We start from the raw sequence: 11,365 nt of genomic DNA, 5'->3' as shown, positions 1-11,365 counted from the left end.
GGGAAACAAACCTATTAACCCCTATTTCATAGTCATTTACAAGGAGTGTTTTTCGTCCCCTCGCGTCGGCCTAAAGGCATTTCCCATTGATGTTGATTAACCGAGTGTGCGCTTCGGTCGACCAGTTAATCGCTCCCGTGACGTTTTGAAATGAAGGTTTGTTCTTGAAAGATCATTATAGTGAGCACGGAGTTTCGAAGTTTTGTGTTAATCGAAATCTTTATCAAGTTTTCCATTTTTCTTTCTTTATCAATATCAACCATATTCGGTTCACTGCTGAGCGCGATTTTCCTCACAGAATAAGAGGGATAGGGTAATAGTCCACCACGCTGGCCCAATGCAGATTGGCAGACTTCACATACATAGAGAATTGAGAAAATTCTCAGGTATGCAGGGTTTGTCACGATGTTTTTCCTTTACCTACAGACAACTACAGAGAACTACAGACTCAATGGCTCAGTGATAAAGGAGTCGGACTCATCATCGACAGATCGTGATTCGATTCCCATCCGCTGGCCAATTGTCGTACCCAGTACTAACACATTCTTTTCCTTTTTTGAGGGTAACGAGAATATTCGTCGTATTTAAAAAAAATATGGCAAAAAGACTTCAAGAAAAATATAAATTTATTTTCATCATATTGCAAAAACGTTTATATATTCGGGGCTTATTGGATATTTGTCGTTAAGTAATGAAAAACCATCTTCACGTCGATATTCAAACGTAAAAAACAGCCTTGTATTCGGTTTTATTTAGAAATTACGATGCCACAGACAAACCCAAGAACAGACACATACTCCTCAATCTCCAACGTACTATAAAACTTGTTAAAATAAATAGCTCAAGACTATTGAAAATCATCATATTATTTAATAAAATTAATGATAATTGTAAAAATGAAAATATCCATTCTTCAAAATACTCATATCTGTTCACAATTCAACTGAAATGAAAACGTCAAGGGAGCAATTAGATGGTTGACCGAAGCGCAAAATTAGTTAGTCAACATCTAAAAAGGCGCTTTCGGCTAGAAAAACATTATGAAAGGAATGATAATATAATCGTTCTTTTCAATATACTCGTAAAAACTTTGTAGACTAAGAAAATTTTGGATTCCCTTGAATACTATTGTGTGGTTATCAAATTTTTAATCGTAATTAAAATAATTATGATTAAAGCTCTGACAACGATATAAAATAAAAATTGAAATTATCGAGAGTATTAAATACATATTAATTTATTATTTTACCGCGTTACAAGAACCAGCTCATGACTAAGGGCCCCGTATAGGTTCTAAACTAGGCGGTCAATCTCAGATGTTGTATCACGTGAGTTTTAGCCGTGTTTCATTGATATTAGATTAATTACTAAATAATTTTATGTCATTAATATTATCATTATTATTTTAACGGCCTGATACAGACCCACGCTTCCTTATAGGGGAGGGGATGGACTTTTGGCCCACCACGCTGTTTCAAGGCTGGTTGGCGGGCGTAGGGTGATAATGTTTGCAATACTTAACGATCACTATCAGATGATATTAACAATGACCGGGACTGAAGGTTTTACATGCCCTCCGATGGTTAAACTACACCAGTTTCCCAAGTCCGAGGTGCTCAAGTGGTGTTTGATGCCTCCACTGCTTAAGTTATGGTCTTGACACGCCCTTGACATGGTGATTGAGACATCAGACACTATAATTAGTGTAATACCTTGTGTAGCACAACTTTTAAGTCCTTTCTTTCTATAATTTGCTCTAAAAATATGTAGAAAGCAAGCTTAGTATTTCACAGCCCAACCCTGAACTTTGTGATCCAAAGCCACTTATGCTAACCACCTAGATCAACGAGACAGTACTAATATTTTATACGAGTGACACCGCAATTGTTTATTTGTGTAATTTTTATTGAATTGCAAAATAGAGCCAGTCATAGGCCACACATCTTTGTGCACCTTTTTTTTCTTTACAAAATAGAATATCTAAAGTTAAAATTATCAGTACTAAATATACATTGATAAACACACCAAAAACCTCATAGAGTAGTCATGTAACTGCGTTCTATTACTTTATTATCGGATTAAACGCCGTAAACGTATTTTTATCTGAAAAATATGCTCGTTATATTCATACAAAACGTCAATTATTCTCTCCAATACCTTGTTATGGAGCAGGTATACAATATGTATTCTACAATGAAAAGAGTAGTTAGAGGAGCCGTAGAGGAGATTTTTGGATTTAGTCGAGCGCGGCAGAGGAACGAAGATCTCTTAGGATACCTTGCATGTTTTTAGGTAGTGACTTGGTGGAGGTACCACTAAGTATGATCCGTAAATGTTGATGGATATGTCTATAGCAGCTTTAGTCTAAGGAAACGGGAAGGTTTAAAGTTAAAAATAAAATCTTTTAAGTGTATTCTTTAGCTACGAACGCGGTTATTTTTTTTTTATTTTGAAAAAAAGAATCCCAAATTAACAAAAAAGTATTTTCTGATTATTTTAACTAGGTGACAAAAATTATCTACAAAGACCCATAAATATAATCACTAACCGACGCCCCGCAGTTTCTGTTGCTTAGTTTCCATTTCCGCGATAATACGGGGATAAAATATAGGGGTTGACACTGACAAATAATGTGGATTTCTAGTGGTAAAAGAATTTTCAAGATCCAGAAATTAACCCCTTCAACACCACAAACTTTTTTACAATATCAGTTAATATTTGTTATTCCTATCATCTAATCTACAAAATCTAATTCCCGTGATGTTTAAGTAAATACACCTTTAGCATCATGAGCTCCTCTACTAATAGACAGATAAACATTTAAAATATAAATTCACAAAAATAACGTTATAGAATAGCAATGTAGCCCCGGGGGGGTATTATATCATTACCGCGTTAAACGCCTTACAATTTTTATGTGGAAAATATGTCTATAAAAATAAAATGTAGCTCGTTATCGGCTACTCTAAAAATAGGTCAAATTTTAAAATAGGCGATAGAATTTATATTTCGTCATATTTATTATTACTGTGAAATGGATTTGCAAAACTAGGTATTGTCGGCGTCTTTGTTCGTCATTAATAATTTTTAATTGTTTTTTAATTTTTATATAGTTTCAAAAATAAGAGATCACGCCGCGACCAAATCTAGTATATAAAAATCGAGGAGCCCATGCCCAACACCAATAATATATTATTAACCAAGTTAATGTTAATTATTTTATTTCTTTTACCATGGTCATAGAAAAAGTATTGTATGACAATGCACGCAACTAGCGATTGTAGCACTCGTACTACAATGGCCATTACAGGGCAGTGGAATAAATAACTATTTCCCACGATTTCGGTGACGTGAAATAAATTCTATAAGGTAGTTAATTCAGTAACATAAGTTAAATATTAAACAGGAAAAACATTTCGATGCACTAAAAATATTTTAATAAAATAAATTTAGCTTAGCTTAAGCGTTTTCTATTTTCTGTGATTTCACTAATTTTAAATTCAACTGTCGTTATATATAATAGTCAAGTTAATTTGCATATTTTATTAACATTTCCAATTGTATTTTGCAGCGTACGGGAATCTCGGTAGTGTGCTGTCTACACAAGGAAGAAAACCGGAAGCGGAAATAGCATTCAAGCGCGCGCTCAAATATCGACCAAACATGGCCGACGTTCATTACAATCTGTAAGTTCTTTTACTTTTCACTAAAAGTAAGTAGTATACCATTCCTTGGCAGTGGCGTGCACTTCATCATCATCAACCCATATTCGGCTCACTGCTGAACTCGAGTCTCCTCTCAGAATAGGAGGGGTTAGGCCAATAGTCCACCATGCTGGCCCAATGCGGATTGATAGACTTCACGCACGCAGAGAATTAAGAAATTTCTCTGGTATGCTGGTTTCCTCATGATGTTTTTCCTTAACCATTTGAGACACGTGATATTTAATTTCTAAAATGCTCACAACTGAAAAGTTGAAGGTGCATGCCCCGGACCGGATTCAAATCCACACCCTCTGAAATCGGAGTCAGAGGTCATATCCACTGAGCTATCACGGCGTTGCACTTAATTAATGCAAAACTCTGTAACTTTTAAACCTAAATAAATTTATTTTCTTCTTCTTCTTTCAAAATATCAAGAGTGGGAAAGATGGCTTTCCCACTATAGATATTTTATTAATTTTCCCATAATTAATCTTTACGAGTAATTATGGGAAGAAAGGGAATGTTGACCAAATTAATGAAACCAATAACCCTTTTTTCCAAAAAAAGACCGAAACTGTTACTTGCAGCAAAAACTAAATAAAACTTTTCGTATAGTTGATTAGATGCATCCAGCAAATAAACATATATTGAAGTTGACTGTACATAAACACGGCCTATAGGCGCACTTTTTTTTTATAAATAACAGAACATTTATAACGTGAAAATACGAGAAAGCCGACGTGTGCTTTTCGCGTGTATTTATATTCATCGCATAAATTTCGATTTCACGCTACGTATGCGCGAGTTATGGGCATAGCGCGTTATGAAAATTGGCGTAAAACACGTCCCATTACCGAAACAATAAAAATTATCTCGTATCAGCAACATTTTTTATCCTTTTCTGATATATTTCAGCTACTTCTGGAAGATGGATTAGGTTTTAACTGCCTGATGTAAGTCTACGTGGATCCCTACTATCGATTCTAGGTCGGGCTATGAATTATGGAGCTTTTTTTTTCTTGAATCATCTAGTAGCGCGACACCTTCGTGCAAAAAGTGTATCTATCTATCGTTGGTAACTGAGATGACTTTTTTATAAAATTTTCAACAATAAAATACTCCATATTTCATAACCCAACCCAGAATCGATCTTAGGACCTCATAATTCTTGCTTCCAGACAGTCAGCTCGCATAGGAGTAGCGTGGTGGGTTTAAGCCACATATCTCATCTCCGGAGGCTTGATCCTGGAGTAGACCGTTAAAATTGCTTTATTATGATGATTTTTAGAAGCTTTTCAAATACTTTGACGCATTGTCAATGAAATTAATAAATCTTCAGATTCAGGGTAAATCTTCAGATTCAGAGCAAATCTTCAAATTCAGATCAAATCTTCCGATTCAGAGTAAATCTTCAGACTCAGAGTAAATCTTCAGATTCAGAGTAAATGTTGGAGTACGTAGTACACAGGGTTGCCACCCTTTGCAGGACATGTTCATTACATACCCTGCAAAATGTTACTCTGTTTATATAGGTGATAGTAACCATCAGGCCATCTGCTCTGTCTATCAAATCTATACTAATATTATAAATCTGAAGAGTCTGTTTGTTTGTTTGATTAAACGTTTTAATCTCAGGAACTACTGGTTCGATTTGAAAAGTTCTTTCAGTGTTAGGTAGCCCATTTATCGAGGAAGGCTATAGGCTATATATTATCCCCGTATTACTATGGGAACGGGAACCATGCGGGTGAAACTGCGTGGCGTCAAGTATCACTATAAATAAAGATAGTACAATACTTTTCTTTGACGGGATGGAGATATTCCAACGCGCGTTTTGAGTGTCTGTATACGTATGCTATAGTGCACTATATTCAATACAAATGCAAGTCTGTTACTGGCTGCATTGCACAAACAAACAGGAGTTCCATCACGAATTCAGGCGCAGATATAACGTTGTTATGTTATGCGTAAAGTCTGCGAGCATGAAATAGGTACACTATATATACACTCTGTGTTATGTAAAATCTCTTGCGATTTTGCGAAAGTTTTTATGCGTTAGAACGAAATCATTTTTGTAAATCAAGATAACTTAATATACGAAACCAAAGCCCTTAAACTTTTGAAAATGCACCATAAAAATTTGTATATTCGATTTTCAAATACTTCGTAATGTAGGATTAGTTAGAAATTTTAAACTAAGACTTCACACTTTTTATTATTATTAATAGTGAAAATCATTTATTTACAAATCCTGCGGGAACCTTGTATTTTTTTCGGGATAAAAACATGTTGCACCGTAACCTCCTTTAACCTTTCTGTTGTCATCAACCCATATTCGGCTCACTTCTGAGCTCGAGTCACCTCTCAGAATGAGAGGGATTAGGCCAATAGTCCACCACGCTGGCCCAATGCTGATTGGCAGACTTCACACACGCAGAGAATTAAGAAAATTCTCTGGTTTGCAGGTTTCCTCACGATGTTTTCCTTCACCGATTGAGACACGTGATATTTAATTTCTTAAAATGCACAAGACTGAAAAGTTGAAGGAAAAGTTGGAGGAAAACCCCGGACCGGATTCGAACCCACACCATCCGGAATCGTAGGCAGAGGTCATAACCACTGGGCTATCACGGCTTTAACTTTCAGTGAAAGTCCCGAATTAATTAGTTCAGCCATTCCAAAGATTAGCCGAGATCAACAGAAAGACAGACAGACTAACATTGTTAAAAGAGGTTGTTTGTGGTTTGGTATCGTGTAAATAACACTTGAAAAAACACAGTTATCTTGAAATCACAGACACTTAATTCTATTTATAAGTATTGGTGATTATCATTATTGTTACAGAGTACCTATAAAAGAACTTAGGTAACAAACATCATCCGGTGTCTACTGACAATCTTTCGTGAATATCATACAGTATGTACATGACATTTCCCAGTTAAGTTGATGATTACTTTAATAGGTTGATATTACGAGTAGGTTTTGTCAAGTTGTTTGAGAAATATTAACAGAGTACCTACTATGCTGAATGGAAAACAAATAGGAATATGAATCTAACTTCCCAAATCTCGCACAATCAAACAACGCAAAAACAAAACTAATAATACATTCATGAATTCCGTAAGTTTAGATGAACTAAAAGGTGGAACAATATCCGTTGTTCAATACTCAAGGGGCTATAAAAGGCTGAAACGTCGGTGCTACCTATAGAACGAACTATTGTAAAATACCCGTGAATATAACAAAAAGAATTTTGTGTTAGTGTCTGTCTATACATGTGTTTATAGATATGTTTTACGTTATTACTTTTATTAAAGGAACAAAGAGGATTGCTTCTTCTAGTTTATTTTAATAGAAAAGAATTCTTTAGCCTTTCTTGTTATAGAGAATTTTATATTCTTTGAAGAAAATTCTAGGTCCTTTTTGTAACCGGTAAAAAAAACTGCTTACTAGCCGTTTATTACTATGTTATACTATAAACGAATACGAGTATAAAAGGTGTAAAGTGTAGTAAAAAAAGTAAAGGGTAGGTAAAGGGATTATTGATTATCTTAGTACCCTATGGTAGTAATAAGGGCTGGCATAAAATTAGCTTTTATAAAATAGTAACATGCCTCCACAGGCGACAAATAATAATTAAACACGAAACGAGGAATGCCCACCATACAACGACGGCCCCGGGAACCCCGAATTAAAGTATATGGAGATGATAATATGATGTATAAATAAGGAACTGGTTTAATAATAGTATGTTTCTCAAAGAAAACCACATTTTTTATCACTCATCTTGCTCTAAAGGTTCGCCGGTGTACCAAAGCGGTAAAGTAACATTTGAAGCTGTATTATTTTTTTTTTGTTACAAACGAGAAAAGGAACAAACAAATTAATCATAAGTCTTCTAAAAATGTCGTAAAACTCAAGCTGTATGGTCGACGATCTTTGCTTGTCTCCATTGAGGTCAAATTAAAAATGTCGTAAAACGTTGTAGCAAAACTATTTTGTTAATTTATTATTAGAGCAGTAATATCAATTTTTTTTGATATTAGTAAATTGTCGGGTGTTTATGGTAGGCCAGAGCAGGGGATTCCTTTCAGAATATAATTAATTATTTTGGTTATAAGAGAGAAACTTAAATATTATTATTAAATTGTGGATATAAAGCGATTAGGACACTCAATTCGGGTGATAAAGGGCTCGGACAGATAGACAGATGGACAGGCAGTTACAAAGTCTTTATCTTTTTCAAAACCGTTTGCTTAATAATTGTTATAATAGCAAACTATTGTTCCCGTCTTCTATGCCATAATCAATAGAAACCCAACGCCCATCATTAGTTTACGGGGCTTCAAGCTCTTGAATTAATCGAATCCTCTCTGTGCCGTCTAAGGGTTTTACAAGTTACCATCAAGCCATAGATCAATTTACTAGTAACGACTAGTAATGACTGACCATCGTTAATAGTTGTTAAGGGTAAGAATAGAATTTTGTCACCTCGAATTTTGCTTGAGTTATTTATGTAATTAAGATAATAATTGTTTTCTTTTGCACACAATTTTATAGTTAGTTAGAACTCGTACATTACTAGGACACGTTTACCAAAGTCTGCGTTTCCTAACTCTTACAACCAGTATGCCTAGTGGGAGTTTTCAATATTTTCATACTGTTACTATCGCGTTAACGTAAACGCGAATTTATATGGAATTGAAACAGTTGTGCAGTAGTACCACTAGATGGCGCTTTTTCAATTCATTAGAAATTCGCGTTTACGTTAACGCGATAGTAACAGTATCAAACTGCCATCTTAAAGTGAATCTTTTAAGCAAGCGCGTTTCACCTTAGGCCACATTTACAATTACCATCAGGCGAGATCGTGGTCGAGAGCCTTTCTATTCCATTAGATTAAAATATAAAGTATATGTAGTTCGAAACGGTACATTACTTCATACTTGGTTTTAAAGTACAGCTATATTAACCCCTGTTATACAGTCCATTACAATTTACTATAATAATATTAAAATACTTTACAATATATTGAAAATATAAGCTAACAAATTAGTCTCGAGTTAGTTGCACTCAACACGACCCCCTTTTATATTATTGCGTCACCACAATAGGCTGCCTGACCCCATAAATTACCGGGCTTCGAATTCTTGAATTAATCGGGTGCGCTCCTCGCTACCTAGCGTCGGTTTTCAGTGCAGTTCCACAAATTGACATCTAGCTATACAATCACAAAATGTAATTACTGGATATGACAATGCACGGTTCAAGTTTTCTCTCTACAATATAATTTGTTCTACTTCATATCTTCCATGTTATTTCAGTGAAACTCAATTTATCATTCTTCAGAAAATAAAGGAATTTCTATTATTCAAGTACAGTAAGTCGTAGTACGAAATGGTTTATACATATATTATTATTGCTTTGTTTGTTATTGAAATTACGAATTAGAAATAGTATTGCCTCGAACTTAAGTCATTCATCTAGTTACCGGCTTGATGTCTGGATGTATACATAATAAAGTATGTTGGCTATTTCGTTCGATTTTTAAAAATATCTAATTTTTAGTACAGGAAATCTAGAAAAAATCGTATAAGATTTGTAAAAGAATTGCATGACTCGAGATTTTTTTAACCATCGGTAGGGAGCAACCCCTTGGAGTGACTCGAAACTCAAAAAGTTTTTGGATTGTGTTTTTCTCCTAAATTATGAACTGTCATTTATTCTCTTATAACAGATTTGCCTTAGAAAAACGTTTATCTGAGGGCCTAGTGGCAGTTTCATACTGTTACTATCGCGTAACGTAAACGCGAATTTCTTCTAGGAATGGAAACAACGCCATCTAGATGCACCACTGCACAACTGTTTTAATTCCATATAAATTCGAGTTTACGTTAACGCGAAAGTAAGAGTATGAAAATATTGAAAACTCCCACTAGGCACACTGTATTGATAGCATACGTCAAGGTATTTTTTTGTTCTTCAGCAGGGGAAATCCTCATGAACCCCTAAAGGGTAGTGCCGGACTCCTAACGGCTTTAACACTTCCGGTCGCCCTGTTAGCTGTGTACCCGCCTTCAGTCTATAACACTGTAAAATTTTTGTCTATGTCCTAATTTCTTGTTGTTTTCCTCTTTTCCTTAATTGAGATACCTTGGACGAAGCTGTTTCCATCGTCTATTAAGTGGCACTTTAAAAACACTTACATTCAAAAACTTAGAGATGCTTTGTGAAGATACTACGTATGTTATTAATGTTTCTGTTCGGTAAATTATGAAATACTTTTCTACATTGTGATATGGTGCCTATTATTGTTCAGTCTCGCATTTTATCGCGTCAGGGCTGAGTTTGTTTGAATAAAACGCTTATATTATGTTGTCGGCGGATTACTTATATGAAAGCCTCACTTGTATTACGTGTAAATTGACACGAGAATGTGGGCTGCGGCAATGGTTTTTAATATTGTGTGTTGTGTGTGTGTGGAGCATAAGCGAATGTCTAATAAATTTATTTTTAATTTGTTAAAGATATTATTTTCAGTTAAATCTATACTTCTTTACTAATATATAAAGCTGAAGAGTTTGTTTGTTTGATTAAACGCGTTAATCTCGGGAACTACTGGTCCGATTTGAAAAATCCTTTAGTGTTAGATAGCCCATTTATCGAAGATGGCTATAGGCTATATCCTCGTATTTCTACGGGAACGAGAACTCGCGGATGAAACCGCGCGGCGTCAGCTAGTCAATTATATAGATCTTGAATATAGTCACACAAATGTCAAGACAATTACAATGACCTCAATAGTTATATTAGTCAGGGATCCGTAGAACATTTTGTACAACTGATTACTATCGAGTTATCATCGTATCGCGTATCGCGAATCAGTTATCGAGGTATCGCGAATATCCCGGACTATATTGTTTAGTCAAAGATATTATTATGTTGAACTTTAAGTAATTACTCTTAAATATTTCTGTTCAATCGGTAATGAAGATTTTTTTGTTTGGAAGTTCGCCTATTAAATATATAAATTAAATCAATATTCAAAGATCATGATATTTGGTCCATGAAATATTTTGAAGAATTGTATTTAGTTAAACAATATGGCTTAAAAGCTTTGCGCTACCGAATTAGTCGAGCCGGTTTATTTACCATTCGAATATTATACTCAATAAAAGCAATCTACAAAAATGCGAACAGACGATCCCAATATTCATCTGTTATAATATTTATACGGCAGAATTGAAATAAAAATACAAAACAAAACATTCAACACAGAGGTATTTTCAATTTTAATTCAACCTGCCGTTCAGTAATGTTGGGATAAATGGTTTCGATAAAATTATTTAGTTAATGTCAGGAAAACTGGCGATCTTATTAAGTATTTATAACAGCAGTGTTATTTAATATGTGTTTGTAATTCGACAATGTGCTTATCTAATTCGTCTATATCTCTCTGTCTAACGCGAGAATACGCTCGAAAGTAAGCCTCCTTCAGAAGTTAAGTCAGAAAATGTCACGTAATACCTCAAAATAACTGAAATAAACATTAAATTGTATAAAATTTAATGGAGTAAAATATTTTCATCGGCTCATGGTAATTCAGAAATTCATTGTAAGTAAAAAATGCTTTATAGTGCGATTTAATACCATCACAATAA

The 11,365-nt window shown here is 34.6% G+C and overlaps 1 protein-coding gene across 1 annotated transcript in view; it reads left to right on the top strand.

The window, feature by feature from the left end:
• Positions 1 to 11,365, top strand: part of LOC112044983 (protein O-mannosyl-transferase TMTC2) — a 160,435-nt gene that overhangs the window by 110,558 nt on the left and 38,512 nt on the right. Inside the window, exon 5 of the mRNA XM_024081009.2 lies at positions 3,572 to 3,686. Coding sequence (XP_023936777.2) covers positions 3,572 to 3,686 — 115 coding nt within the window. The remainder of the gene's footprint in view (positions 1 to 3,571; positions 3,687 to 11,365) is intronic.

This window comes from Bicyclus anynana, chromosome 9 (genome assembly GCF_947172395.1).
Source record: "Bicyclus anynana chromosome 9, ilBicAnyn1.1, whole genome shotgun sequence".
NCBI classification, from domain to species: domain Eukaryota; kingdom Metazoa; phylum Arthropoda; class Insecta; order Lepidoptera; family Nymphalidae; genus Bicyclus; species Bicyclus anynana.
Note: the sequence above shows the minus strand (reverse complement) of the source record. Positions and strands in the feature narration are given on the sequence as shown.